We start from the raw sequence: 15,293 nt of genomic DNA, 5'->3' as shown, positions 1-15,293 counted from the left end.
ACCCTTTTACACTGTTGGTGGGAATGCAAACTAGTACAGCCGCTATGGAGAAGAGTATGGGGATTCCTTAAAAAAACTGGAAATAGAACTGCCTTATGATCCAGCAATCCCACTGCTGGGCATATATACTGAGGAAACCAGAAGGGAAAGAGACACGTGTACCCCAATGTTCATCGCAGCACTGTTTATAATAGCCAGGACATGGAAGCAATCTAGATGTCCGTCAGCAGATGAATGGATAAGAAAGCTGTGTTACATATACACAAAGGAGTATTACTCAGCCATTAAAAAGAATACATTTGAATCAGTTCTAATGAGGTGGATGAAACTGGAGCCTGAGAGTGAAGTAAGCCAGAAAGAAAAACACCAATACAGTATACTAATGCATATATATGGAATTTAGAAAGATGGTAACAATAACCCTGTATATGAGACAGCAAAAGAGACACTGATGTATAGAACAGTCTTTTGGACTCTGTGGGAGAGGGAGAGGGAGAGGGTGAGATGATTTGGGAGAATGGCACTGAGGTATGTATAATATCATATATGAAACGAGTCGCCAGTCCAGGTTCAGATGCACGATACTGGATGCTTGGGGCTGGTGCACTGGGACGACCCAGAGGGATGGTATGGGGAGGGGGAGGGAGGAGGGAGGAGGGTTCAGGATGGGGAACACGTGTATGCCTGTGGCGGCTTCATTTCGATATATCGCAGAACCAATACAATATGTAAAGTTTAAAAATAAAATAAAATTTAAAAAAATTTAAAAAAAAGAAGTTAGCATAATTCTATCACTTGCTAATGATCTTCAGCAAATAATTAATTTTTTGGACTTAGTTTCCTTATCAGTAAAATGATGATTTAAAAAAAAAAAGATCAGACCTTAGAAGGTTGGTGTAAAAATTAAATGAGAATATAGAGTTTAGAACAGTGCCTGGCATACAGGGCGCTCAACAAATCTTAAATGCTAGCATTCCATATATTAGAAATCTGGAAACAGCCTAATGTTTAATAATAAAAGAATGTTTAAAAAGATAATGATAAATCAATACAACAGTATATCATATAATCATTAAAATGTTGCTCCTGAAATCATACAATCACTAAAATGTTGCTCTTAAAGAGTTTTACTAATGATGGAGAAATGCTTATATTAAGTGGAAAAGTATAATATAAAGATATATAGTATGATTTCAATTATGTAAAGTATTTATCAATATATAGAAAGTGATCTAGTAGAAAACATGCCAAAATATTAAAAGGATTACTTTGGCAGTAGAATTTGACCTGCTTGGTTGTTTTTCTTCTTCATACTTTTCTATCATGAAATATTTTTGGTAAGTAATAACTTTTAAAATCAGGAAAATACCATGGTTTTTATAAGCTTAAAATAAGTTTACAAATAGGTTAAGTTCAAAAATATATACTAACATCCAACTCTTCATGTGTAAATAGTGTGATATGGAATTATTGTGGCTTTCCAAAACTCAAATTATCTTTCAAATTTACGAATATGGAGCATTGTACTAATGCAAAGTAAATATTACAAGCAACATGGAGCAGCAACAAGTATTCCTTGGTTGAATCTGTTTATAAAAAGTGTATGAAATCTAGCACAAACAATGCATTCTCTGACTTACGACAGCCCACATTCTACTTAGGTTGGCCTCTCCCACTCCCAACCACAAGTTCTAGCAGACAGGTGTTTCTGATCCAGGATCCCTTGTAACCCTGAGCAAGGGCCTTGCTGGGCATTCCTAGAGCCCTTCCTCCTCCCAGCCCCACTCCACACTCTGCAGCTTTTACCTTTTCTATTCATTAAACTGAAAAGTTCTCATTCCTTGTGCAGTTTTAAAAGGGAAGAACTTCTGCCTGGTTGTAAGAAGAAAGATGTTCCCTTCATTCTGAAGAAAGTTTCCCAAACGCTTTTCAATTCTTTATGCAGTTTTTCCCCTTCCTCAACAGTTTCGGGCCTATGTTCCTCAATTCTTGACCTTTCAGGTTAACTTACCTGATAATTAGTCCAAAACGCTATGTTAATTTCAATCAAAGTATTTAACTTATACCACTGTCTACTAAATATATAAATATCTGTATATATAAAAATCATTCAAGACCTTAACAGTTTTAACAACTGCATTAAAGTACGCAAAATTTATAGGCGTTGTTGGGAAACTGTTAATATTCTCACTAAAGTATTTCTTTGGAGTAAGTCTCAAATGCTGATTGTTTAATCAGCATTTTCATCTAAACAGGACTGAGTTGGACATTACCAGTTACAGCCATAAAGCTGAAAAACCATTCTAGTTAATATGCCACCAAACATCCACTCACACTGCATTCACCAGATCATTTTGACTGAATTTTTAAAAGAATTTGTTTAAGCAGAAACTCCTCAGATATTACTTTGTTGCTCCAAGTGACAATCTTCACAGTAAAAGTTACCTTTATCATATGCTATCATTTAAACAAACTTTACAAATTAATACAACACAATCTAAATGCACCATAAATTTATATTTGTTAATCTTGATATTAGAACATTTAAACATTTCAAACTACATAAAAATATGACAAACAATATAAAATAGAAATAAATTTGTTGACAACTTGCTTTCAAAACATCACTATTTCTTATATTGCAATTAAGCAAGAAGACAGTTTACACAGCTCTCCAGAAAACATATAGTGTTCTTAGTGGAGTGTTATCAACAAAAATCAGCACAGTCCCACACAATAATGTCTGAGATTTATTATCTTTTCCACAGTACAAGTTTTTCACAAACCATAAATCCTTTGCAGTTATTAAGTCTGTAAACAAATGCCTGAATTCCCACATTCCCCCACCTCAGGATATGCTTGTGAATGTTTTAAGTCCGTCAATCAAGTTTTTTAACTCTTCTACTTGTGTAAGGAATTAAAAGCCTTCTCTCTTTAAATTATTTATATTTTATCATACAGCCTGCAATGCAGAAAATCACAGTGAAAGCCCTGGGATAAACAAAACAACATGATCTTTACAGCAGGACTTGACACTTACAATGTTAAATGCATTTAAAGAAGCGTCCCATAATAAAAGCACGGGTTTTCATTTCCAGAAATCAAGTCAATTAGAAATTCTAGGTTCTACTTAAAAACCCATTTTGATCTAAAAGTGAAAACAGTCCCCTATCCGTAGTCATTTTATAAACTCTATACAGTTTCACTTGCAGGGATTTTTTTCCAGTCTGGAAAACAGTAGTGCAATTAGTTTTACTCCTTTAAAGTTATTTCAGTCCAGGATGTAAATAGCTCTGTGGAAAGATAAGAAGATGCTCTGGTAAACAAGAAAATTTTTGCAAGCCCATGCTGGCTTACTAGTCCATTAAAGCTTGTAAGTCCATAGTGGCTTTCAACAAAATGTTGTATATACATCACTAATAACAAAGCAGAAATAAATAGGCAAAAACGACTGTAAACTGTCTCATCTCTTAATGATTTTTCAGTAATAACTGGCTTGAAAAATTGATTATATAGTCATTTAAATAAGCAGACAGTAGACAGTTGCCCTTAAGGACATTCCACTATGGCATCCAGTCTGGAAAGCATCAACGGAGTTACATTCCTAAAATTAAAACAAAAAAAGGGGGAGTGAAGGATGGGAGATAAAAGTTTAAAGATGTCACTTGAATGGAATTACACCAAGTCAGCCAAGCCAGTTCACTTAGATTTCTTCTTAAAAAGGCTTTTAATTTTTGATGGCTTTTTGCTTTTCTCTCCATTATGGCAAAGGTCATGTGGGATGCTGCTTATCCTGGCAACACTCGGGGCTTCCTGCACTGGCTTGCTGTCGTTGCCCGTGGAGGAACACGACGTATGGCGAGGTTTAGGCACGGGGATGCCACTGGAGAGCTGGTTCATGCTACACGATTTTTCCAGGATGCCATTGTATACTTTGCTGGCAGGACTAAAGATCATGCTCTTCGTTTCTGTCAGACCCACGCAATCAGGAGAACCCCGCGAGATGTCTGCAGTTATCGGTGAATCTCCTCGCGATGAATCCTCTAGAGAGAGCTCATCTCTTGATATTTTTCGAGGAGACAACGTTTGGTATATCTCAAGGCTTGAAGGAGGAGACTGTTTCCTTCCAATGGAAGAATTTAAGGAGTCACATTCTGAAGCTGTGTCTGGCACTTCCCTGGATGAGAGAGAGGCAAAGGTAAAATTCTGTCAGTATGTTCTTAAGGTACCAGCAGATGTTCCAAGGAATCCTAACCAGAACAGCTTCCATAGTTTAAGCTATCGTTCTGTACACATTGCAACAAAATTAGAAAACTGCTACTCTAAATAATATACTAATCAAAATTGAATGTTTAATTTTTAACATAAACTATGATTGTTTCTATAAACAATCTAAAAAAACATCATAACTGAAGTTACAACTCCTTCAATTGTTAGAGAAATGAAAATGTTTAATTTTTACAGACTTTTATCATTTATTCAGTCAATTTAATGACTAAAAAATAAAGGGAGAGGCAGTGACTGTAATTTGTCTTTTCAACTATATGTCAAATATATGATTTCGTAAGAAAAGTTTTCAGTATGGAAACAAAACAAAACAAAACACAGTTTCCATACTGAAAACTTTTCTTACGAAATCATATATTTGACATATAGTTGAAAAGACAAATTACAGTCACTGCCTCTCCCTTTATTTTTTAGTCATTAAATTGACTGAATATAGCTTCCTAAGGAAGAAAGAAAAAAATATACTAAGCTAAAATATAACGTCTCCCAAGTTTAAAAAAGAAGGGGAGATCGGGGTAGGGAGTGGATGGCAGGTGAAAAGTAATGATACAGTGCTATTTAATAAATTCTCACTTTATTCCTCTGTGATTTCCCTCACCTTCTCCATAGTTGAAAGAGAAATAAAGAAGACTAGGAAAATAAAGTTTACAACCCCAAAGCCAACATACAGTAAATGCTATCAGCTATTCCTTCCAAATATGCCTCAAACCTACCTCTTTCTGCCTGCCCTACTGCCACTATCCCTCTTCCTGCCCTACCTCAGGACTGCAGTAGCTTCCTGGCTTCCATTCTTGCTTTTCCCTTTCAGTCACTTCTCTGATCAGCCCTTAGAGTGGTTTTTAAAAACTCAACCAGAGCACATCATTCCTTTACTCAAGAAACTTTCCAATGCTTCCTCACTTGCTTAGGCTAGAATCCAAAGTCCTTGCCAAAGTCCACTAAGACCAGGACGGTCAGGCCTTTGGCTGTCCCTCCGGCTGCACGCCATACCATTTTCAGCCTCTGCCCTGTTCCTGCCACATGCCGACCTTGTGACCCCCTCAAGGCTGCTGCTCTTACTATTCCCTCTGCCTCATCTTTCTCCCCTCTTCTCTGCATGGTTTACATCTCCCTGTCATTCACATCACTGCTCAAATGTTCTCTCCCAGAGATGTCTCCCCAATCACCCTATTCAGAGCAGCTTTCTCTCTCCTTTTACCTGTCTTTGTTTAGCTTCCCAGAACTTACCACTACCTAAAATATTTTATAGTAACTTGTTTACAGTCAGTTTCCTCAGAAGAAAAGAGACTGAATGAAGACAGGGAGTCTTACTAACTTGTTTTTTCCTGGAATAGGGACAAGCTAATGGGGATATTTAATAAATAAGGGAGGAAGGGAGGGAAGAATAGGGATGTTATATTCATGAACAGCACTCACTCTATGAAAGGAATGACTACGAAATGAAAAGTACAGTCAAGGTAGGGTCAGAGTAAAAAAGTAACTGGCAAAAGAAATAAGGTAAGAGAAGGAAAAGAACTGAAGACAGAAAGGCAGGAACACGTATGATCATCATCCACCAGCTGAAACTAGGCCAGGATCTTGTCTCACCTGTCTTGGCAGCTCAAGTTTTTAGCAAGTACACGACACACAGCAAGGACTAAATTCGTATTTGCAGAGTGAATGAAGTGAATCATCTCTCACCGTGGATGACCTATGATTACTATCATGACTCACGTATGGATGCATGTTTATGGCTTCTGACATGCATTTTAATATCATACTTTAGATATATATTAGATTGCTAAATGTATTTAGTCTTTCCATGAACTTTACACACACATGTATGTGCAGATTGTCTATTACACCACAAGCTCTCAGAAGGCAGAAAATCTCCTGGGAAAATAAGAGATTTAAATGATGCTTTCATTTTATATAGTTACATGTACTACATACTTTTTCAAATGCTTTTACAACTTGATAATGGATAGTGCTAACAGGGGGCAAGAGGCAGTTCAGACAGCAAGAAATGACTCAGAAATCAATCACTGGTAAGGACTTTTCTGCAAGGCTTCTTTCTGGAGTAGATGTCCATTAATCAAATAGTGTGTGTGTGTGTGTGTATATATATGTATATGTATATATGTATATATACATGTCACCGTTCCTAGAAGCTGTTCAGCTTCCAGAATCAGAAGCTGATTTAGTTAAAATTTTATGAATTTACTCTTTATTCTGTTATGTTCTTTGGCTGGTTTGTTTATGAAATTCTAAACTAGGTTAAAAATACTCCAAAATCTAGTTTCTAAAATCTAAATAATGTGTAAGCAGAATATCGGTCTAAGTTAGGAAACCTAGATTCCTGTCCTGGTCCGGCCATTAATCAGCTGTACAACCTAGGGCAAATCACTTAATCAGATCTCAATTTTCCTGACAAAGTAAGAGAATTTGATTAACTTCTAATATTTCTTCTAGTTCTCACATCCTAATTTCAAAACAATAATAATCTGAAGTGTTGCTTATTCTGTATAACTTAGTCAGATTTGGAATATAGGTCCAGTGCATCTTAAAATCTCCCATTTTTTTCTACAACATATATTCTTTAGAATGTTGAACTTAATTGTATATACCATTTATGTCATTTTTCTACCTTTTTCCCCCCATATTGACATGTAGTTGAATTTATGTAAGTTTAATGCATGTATAACAAGACTTTAAGGTTTAAATGAGTGTGTACATGTAATAATGTGTAGAACATAAAAAGATCAGTAAATAGTAAATGCTTTATTTATTACCATTTTGTAAGGATTCTGGTGGTTCAACACTTTAAAGACTAAGAGAAGAGGACGTTTTCTGAATCTAAATTCTTCTCGTATTTATCAGTGAGCTCTGAATTTCTGACAGTGCTCTTTGAAACAAGGACTGAACATTTTCATCCCTGCAAAAATTCTAGACAAGAATTTTAATTCTAGAGTTTTCCTACCAATTTCTGTAAGCCACACAGAATTAGTTTTGTCAGTAAAGCCATCTTACTGGTGACTACCATTACACTGCAAAGGCTAGACAAAAAAAGCTAACTATAAAGTGTTAACCAAGCAAAGCTGCATCAAATGCTCAGTAGCAATGAGGATACAAAACTTGTTCTATCTCCTTAGGAATGTGCCATACTGATCACCTGCTAATCATACATTTTACTTCTGCTAGTAAGTAAAATAATGATATGTTACAGAAAAAAAAAAAAAAAATCACGAGAGAGCCTCCGGGGCTCATGGAAAATGTCCAGACCATTCTCTCTGGCTTTGTTTCTCTTAGGAGGGCAGTAAGAAGTCAGGCCACATAGCTATTAAGTAGCAGGATCAGAAACTATTAACAGTTTTCCTGTCACTTATTCCTCCTCCAAAAAAGGAATACGGTTTAGAAAGAGAGATCCCCAACAACATGAGGTCTCACTGGACTAGAACACACTGCTACTATATCCATTTTATAGAAAAAGAAACTGTTGTGAATATAAGTTCCTCCTTTAAGTTCCTACACCTTTAGCATCTGATACTGCATGCTTACTAGCAAGTACTAGCATGCAACAGAACAAATCATTAAGTGACAACAAATATTTTAAAACCTGAGGCATTCATATTTAATGTTTCTTTGTGCTCAAGCATACTGAGGTTCATGCCTTTACAGTTTACATATAAAACTGTTCATTCAGTTCAGTTCAGTTCAGTTTAGTCACTCAGTCGTGTCCGACTCTTTGCGACCCCATGAATTGCAGCACGCCAGGCCTCCCTGTCCATCACCGACTCCCGGAGTTCACTCAAACTCACGTCCATCGAGTCGGTGATGCCATCCAGCCATCTCATCCTCTGTCACCCCTTTCTCCTCCTGCCCCCAATCCCTCCCAGCATCAGAGTCTTTTTCAATGAGTCAACTCTTCATTAGACAAGTTGATATTCTGAGACTTGAGTCAACTGTGTTCAATGGCCTCTAATAGTTATATCTCAAAATATCCTAGGTCTGCAGTGGGCAGATTTCTAAGATGGTTCCCCAATTCCCAGCCCTGGTACACACACATCTTCTCCCAGTTAGTTATTAATCAACACTACCATAGGTGCTGCTATGAAGGGATCTTGCAGGTACAATTAAGGACCAAATCTGTTCATCTTTAGAGAGATTATTATTCAGGTAAGCCTTTTAAATTTGGGTCTAGAGATCAGAGATAAAGGAAGGCAGAGATTCCAAGCAAAGGAGGCACAGAGGCCACACGTGGATGGCAAGGAATAGCGGGTAGCCTGTGGAAACTGAGAGGAGCCCCAGCTGAGAGCAGACACAGAAACCGGCACCTCAGTCCTAGCTCCACAAGGAACTGAACTCTGCCACAACCAAGTGAACTTCGATGAGGCCCCGCAAGCTCCAGGTGAGAACAAAGCCCAGCCAACACTTTGATTTTCACCTCATGAGACCCTCAGCAGAAAACCTAGCCACACCAAGCTTGGACTTTTGCATGCAGAACTGACAGCTAATAAATGGGGTGTTGTTAGAAGCCCTGTGGTAACGTGTTATGCAGCAACAGAAAATCAATACCACACACCACTCCTTCCCACCCACCTCCTCCCACCCACCCAGCCAGACACAGACTGTACTTCATTCATTGCCAGTACCATTGCTTTTCTGCAGAGAAGTAGATGGCCTCCTCCTCCTCTTCATTCCGATACAGAGCAGGGCAACTTGACACTGAGAGGATATCTGGATCAGGGGAAGGCAACGAGTGCTGCGTGTGCGGCAGATGGTGGGGGTGCCGTGGGTGTGACGGATGCGGAGTGTGTGCAGGAAGCTGAGCTCGCTGAGACTGGGGGGAGGACTGCATGATGCTGCGGCGGGAGCGACACAAGCTGCTGCTTCTGGCCAGTGATGCAGCAGGTTTAGCCATGGTCCCTGAAAACCAAGCAGAAATAAATGGCAATGCTCATAAAGCCCACTGCTCCTTGCCCGCATGCTACACAGACACACTGACGAGAGCTGGTGGCACTGCCACCAGCGATTCTACCATTACTGCAGGAAGTGACTGTACCCGTGTTACCATCCTCTCTCACCTATGATTCTCAGGAAAGCTAAGAAGTGAAAACATGTAACAAAAATAAAAACAGGTCTGAAAAATAAACAGACGTGAACATAAACACTTGAGGTTTTAATGTAATAATTGGCATTACTAACCTAAAAGCCTAAATATTTACCTATGATAACAAATCCTTATATTTAAAAATCAACATAGCATAAAGACAGCACAACTTGTTTGAACACTGAGACATTTTAAATCAAGAATCATTAAATACTGTATATACAGTCTCACTACTTTTTAGACAAAGGTTAGATAAAAACTTGTTTCTTAAACACTGACTATTGTGGAACTAACCAGAAGTCTTAGATTACCTTCTACCTGCTCCTAGTCTCAGTCTAGACCTATGCTGATTGTAGACAAACTTCCCCTACATGCTTAAATCTTCACTGAATGGGCACCTCATTTCTTTGCCTTAATCGAAACAGAGTTCTCCTAAGAACACTGCTCAAGCTGAAGCTATTCCTTCTTACACAACTCCTATCTGTGGCATCAGCACATCACACTGATGGCCTTCTCATTCCCCAATACTGTCTGTAAACTCTCACTCCTTGTATAAAGACGTGTTTCTTCTCTGCTCACACTATTCAGCTCACACATGAATTTCTCACTTCCACCTCACTAGGCACTTGCTGTTCAGTCATTCTCTTTCCAGTTCATCCAACCTCTCATCAACTTGAGCCATCTCATCCGTAAGACCATCACCTCAACCAATCATGCTTCTCATCTCTTCTCACCAGACATTCACCTCTATTCTACTCCACCACCCACTCTCATGCCTTGGTCTTACCATTATTCAAAACTCCCATTTTTTGAAATAGTAAGTCTAAGATACCAAATAATCTAGACTCTGACCACATTTCTACCTTTCAAGCTCACACGTCCTGTTCCTTCCACTACCTGTCCCATTCTTGACCCTCAGCTCCATGACCCTATTATACTGATTGTCCCTTCTGCTGCCTTTATTTTCATCCTCTCCCTTCCATTTCCCATCAGCACTTAAAAAAGTTGAAAAAACAAAGCCAAGAAACAGATAAACCACAACAGCGACAACAAAGCCTCCTCTACGTGTCCTGGTTTCAGCGGACACGCTATTCCTTCTCATGTAAAGGATCAGTGTTGCTTTCTCCTCTACTTTATCTTCACTCACTCAGGGAAAAAATGGTAAAGTGCTCCCATATGATTTCGCTACAACTACTGTTAACAAAGTTATGATAAACGTCCTCACTGCTAAGTTCAGTGAGTATCTCCACCCTTTCTTACCACCGAATCAGCACGTGATCTTATTAGTTTGTCCTTTCCTCGACTTCTCCAACCATCTTCTCACCTCTTCCTTTACTCACTGCTTCAAAGTTCTATTCTAGGCCTCGTTCTATTCTTGTTCCACTTTTTCTTCTCAACAAATTTCATCCACTCCCATTACTTCAAACTATCCTTTGCAGTCAACAGAAGTCCAAATCTGTGACTCCAGCTTTCATCTTTTTTCTAAACTTCAGAACTTCACATTCACCTGCTTACTGGACATTTAAGTATTCCACAGATGTCCATACTGAATTCAACATTTTCATCCCAAACACACTCCTCCTTCTCTGTTCTTTACCTTGGTTTAAAAAAAAAAAAAAGCTATCACACCTCACCTAGTTACATGAATTGGACAAACCAGATATTCTTGATACTCCTCTTCCTTCATCATAATCTACATCTAGTTAATCATAAAGGGTTTCTAATTCTACCTCCTCAATCTCTCTCACATCTGTCCACTCCCCCCTCCACCACCACTGCATTATGCTGAACTACTGTACCAGACTAATAACTGATCTTTCTCCTCCAACTTACTCTCCATGCAGCGGCCTGCACAATCTCTTTATGATGGAAAAGGAATATGACATTTTATTGCCTAGAACACTTGATTCCCATTAATTCTAGGATTAGGATAAAGCCAAACACCTTAACATGGCTTAGAGTACCCTATTTATCTAGCCCCTAACTTGGAACTGGTGTCCCTCTTTTCTGTTATAGGAATACTAGGAAAAGATATTCATCTCACACTTCCATTCCTCATCTCATCTCTCCCTTGACCTCTGATTTCAGGTTTTTGCTTAAAAAGCAGCTCCTCCAGGAACTTTCCTAGCCCCTCCAAATTTAAGGTCAGCATTTCCCCCCTTGTTCTCACATGGCAATACCACAGAGTATTTTCACATCATAAAACTTTTCGCATTGAATGGCTCTTGTTGGTCTTCCACTAGACTGCATGTTTCATGAAGGAATTAACTGTGTAAAATGTTCAGCATTGCATCACAACAACTAGCACAGAGCCAGGCAAAAAAGCAGATGTACAATAAGTATTTACTGAGTGAATCAGTAAGCTGAATTCAGTGAGTGAATCAATGAACAACTCAAATAGAAACAGCCAATGAAGTATCTTGATGGAGTAAAAAAAAGATGAAATTGAAAGGAATATTTTCATAATATTTGACTACCTCCATAATGGACTACCTCCATAGAAAGCTTTTTTGAAGCACAAATTATACAATATGAAAATACTAATTTAGTAGGCCAACAATTAGAATTGTACTTACTTATGATTCATATATTACAGAACTAGAAGATTTCCAATATCGGAATCTTCCAAAGTCCAATATCACTTCACCAAAGAAGAAATAACATCCTACAAATACTAAAAGAATGTATCCAGGCTGACACAGATAATTAAGTTCTACAACTCTTAGCATATGATGCAGCCATTCTCATCAGCCACTGCTTATTTGGTATATACAGTAAAATGTAGCCACATTCAGCCATGACTAGAAGTGATGAGAAAGACTAGGAAGAATTAGGGTTCCCTGCTTGCAAAAAATGAGTATTACAAATATGGAAAGATGTGTCTCTAAGAAGGTTTAAGAAAAAAATTAAATATATTACATGAGGAAAATTCTAAGTAATCCAATAAAAAATATAACACAAAGATAAGAACAAGTACATGGGTCACATATGGAATTGTTTACAACTCTACAATTCTTTTGAAAAATTTTCTTGTCACATATGTTGCCATCTCTTTCACTTAAAGAAATGTACAAATCCTTCCATTAGAGGTATATACACTTATAGAGTTGAGGGTCCTTCTTCCTTGTGGCTTAATGAGGTCTACAGAAGGCTGCACTCAGTTATAACACCATAAAACTCAAGTAGAATTAAAAAGCAGTTCGTTTTGACCTTGGATAACAAACTCTTCTATACATAGGTGAATATGTTTAATATCTCCAGGCAATTATTAATTCTCAATGAAAGTCTACAGCTATCTCATCCTGTGATTTATCAGAGTAGTGAAACACTGAAGTTTACTATACAGAAATTTATTTCTGAGATAATTTTTCATTCTAGTATCAGTAATTACATACAGAAGCAAAGCGGTTTAATATGACGCTATTTTGCACACTGTACTTCCTTATGACAAAGAAGGGAAAATTCTGTTTTGAATAAGGGGGTCCCCCTACCACCAACAACCAAAAATAATAAGTAATATATGGACTTCTGGTTCTAGCAGTATGGCAGTCAAAGATAACCTGACCACCATTCCCAACCCCTCAGCCCCTAACCACACATTTTAAATATCCTCAAATACTTCATTATGTGGAATAAAATAAAACAATAGTTTTAAGTGCATACCTGACTGTGAAAGGAAGAAGAGAAAATTCTCAGATGCCAAACAAAGACTAAAGCCAGAGCTAACAGGCCTGTGAGTGATGCGGGAACTGCTGTGGGAGGGGCTCAGTTTCAGTAATTTAAGGCTTTGGGTTTTAATTTGGGGCTATAAATGACGGCTAGAGCCCACATAAGGGGAGGAAAAGGAATCAAGAGTGAGTGTTCTGGATAAAAGCTTAGTCCTGGAAGGGCCACCACCCTCCTCAGTGGGAGGGTGTATTGCAAAAAAAATCTGACCAACAAACAAAGGAACTTCCTTCAATGCAAGTTCTGTCGATATAGGAATCTAAAAAGGTTCTTGTGGAAACATCAGTACTCTGGGTGTTCAATACTCAAACTCAGTACAAGCTAACTCATACTACCTTGGAGATCAAGTTTTTACTACCACAAAAGTCTGTGAAACTCAAATTCAAGAAGTTAACAAAAAAAAAAAAAAAAAGGATGGTTCTGAGTAGGTGAAGCCCTTGAAACTAGTGCCAGAGCAAAACAAATCATATTGAGGAGCTCTTCACAAAGTGTTTCCCAGGAGGAAGGAAAAAAAGCAAATCCCTTTAAGATAGTTCTTACTCCTACTCCTCACAAATGTTTCCCAGGAGGAAGAAAAAAAAAAAGCAAATCCCTTTAAGATAGTTCAGTACAACACTTCAGGAGAAGCCATCTGCTATGCAAACTCAAGAAACAGGTGCAATAATTCATCAAGATCACCAAGTAATACAATTATCAAATAAAACTAAAAAATAAGATGTTTAAGATCATTAAATTATAAAATAAAAACTGAAAATATGAGAAAAGGAAAAGCATTAAAAAACAAGTCGATTTTATGAAGAATCAAGGAGAACAGAAATGAAAAGTCACTGAAATTGAAAATTCAAGCAACAGGTTAAACAAAATTAGAGCTGCAGAAAGAATAAGTAATCTAGAAGACAAATCTAAGGAAATTTCTCTGAATGCAGCACAATTAGATAAGAAGAAAGGTTAAGAGATATGGAATATAAAATAAAATCCAACATGTAACTAGAGGCTAATATTAGTCTTATATTTCTATATAGCTAATATTACAGTAGGAGTAAACAGAAGAAAAATAATATTCAAAGAGAAAATTACTAATAATTTTCCATAATTAAAGAGAGATACACATCTTCAGATTCAAAAGCATACCAAGTATCTGGGGAAAATTCTATACCTAATTATATTACAATAGAACTATATTATAAAAGAAAATGAAAACATTCTCTAGGCAATGAGAGAAAATAAGAGATTAACTAAAAAGAAATGAGAACAATCTACCTTACTAGAACTTCTCAACAGCAACAATAAGGGGCCAGAAAATGCTCTCAAAATATTATGGGAGAAACAATTATTAATTTAGAATTTGATATCCTATTAAATAACTATTCTAAAGTGAGAGTGAAAAAAAAAAGACATTTTCAGGCTAAGAAAAAATTTACCATCCCAGTCACTCCCTGAAAGAACTTTTATCAAAAAATATATTTTTAAGGAAGAAGAAAAAAGGAAAGAATGAAGAAAATACAATGAACAGAGAAACACATAAATATTTCTCAACAATGATGGAATAAAACAATAAAAAATGATTTTTGAAGGGTATTCAAAAGAAAATACTAGACAACATTAATATATAAGATGGGGAGGGGAGTGTCTAAAATTAAAGGATCTGAAGAACCTTAGGAGAATGATAGACAAGCTGAGAAGAGGTGTAGAAAATAGACAAAATAATATGCCAGAGATAAATCCAAATGGATCAACAAGCAGATTAAAGGTAATTAGATTAAGTTGACCACAGCTGGCAACAGAAATCCTCAAAGAGAATGCAATGAAGTAACAGTTACTGCTATTTCTTATACAGACATATTCTAGAGTCTGATGATGGAAAAAACTTTAAGAAAGAGAAAAGATTATGTTGGTAAATATTAATGAAAAGAAAACTGCTTTAGCTATTTTAATATCAAATAATACAAACTTGAAGGCAAAAAGTACTGTTAGCTAGCTGTACAGCAGTCTCTGCATAATCATAAAAGAACAGTTGATCTTCTAGAAAGATACAGTGAACTTGTATTTACCACATAACTTGGTTCAAACTATATAAAACAGAAATGAGCAGAATCACAAGAATAAACTGATAAATATGAGCGTTCTTAACACATCTTTCTGTAACTGATAGAAAAGTAGACAAAAATATAGGTATATAGAAGATTTTTCA

At 37.0% G+C, this 15,293-nt stretch overlaps 1 protein-coding gene across 3 annotated transcripts in view; it reads right to left on the bottom strand.

The window, feature by feature from the left end:
- Window positions 1–2,498: 2,498 nt before the first annotated feature.
- Window positions 2,499–15,293, bottom strand: part of STIM2 (stromal interaction molecule 2) — a 182,436-nt gene continuing 169,641 nt past the window's right edge. For all 3 annotated transcript variants that reach the window (XM_061419859.1, XM_061419858.1, XM_061419860.1), the window contains 2 exons: window positions 8,919–9,192; window positions 2,499–4,177 (listed from right to left, as the gene is read on the bottom strand). In XM_061419859.1, the coding sequence (XP_061275843.1) occupies window positions 3,700–4,177; window positions 8,919–9,192 (752 nt within the window). In that variant the 3' untranslated portion in view covers window positions 2,499–3,699. The remainder of the gene's footprint in view (window positions 4,178–8,918; window positions 9,193–15,293) is intronic.

Source organism: Bos javanicus, chromosome 6 (assembly GCF_032452875.1).
Source record: "Bos javanicus breed banteng chromosome 6, ARS-OSU_banteng_1.0, whole genome shotgun sequence".
Lineage (NCBI taxonomy): Eukaryota > Metazoa > Chordata > Mammalia > Artiodactyla > Bovidae > Bos > Bos javanicus.
The sequence above is the reverse complement of the archived record's forward strand: the minus strand, read 5'-3'. Positions and strand labels throughout refer to the sequence as shown.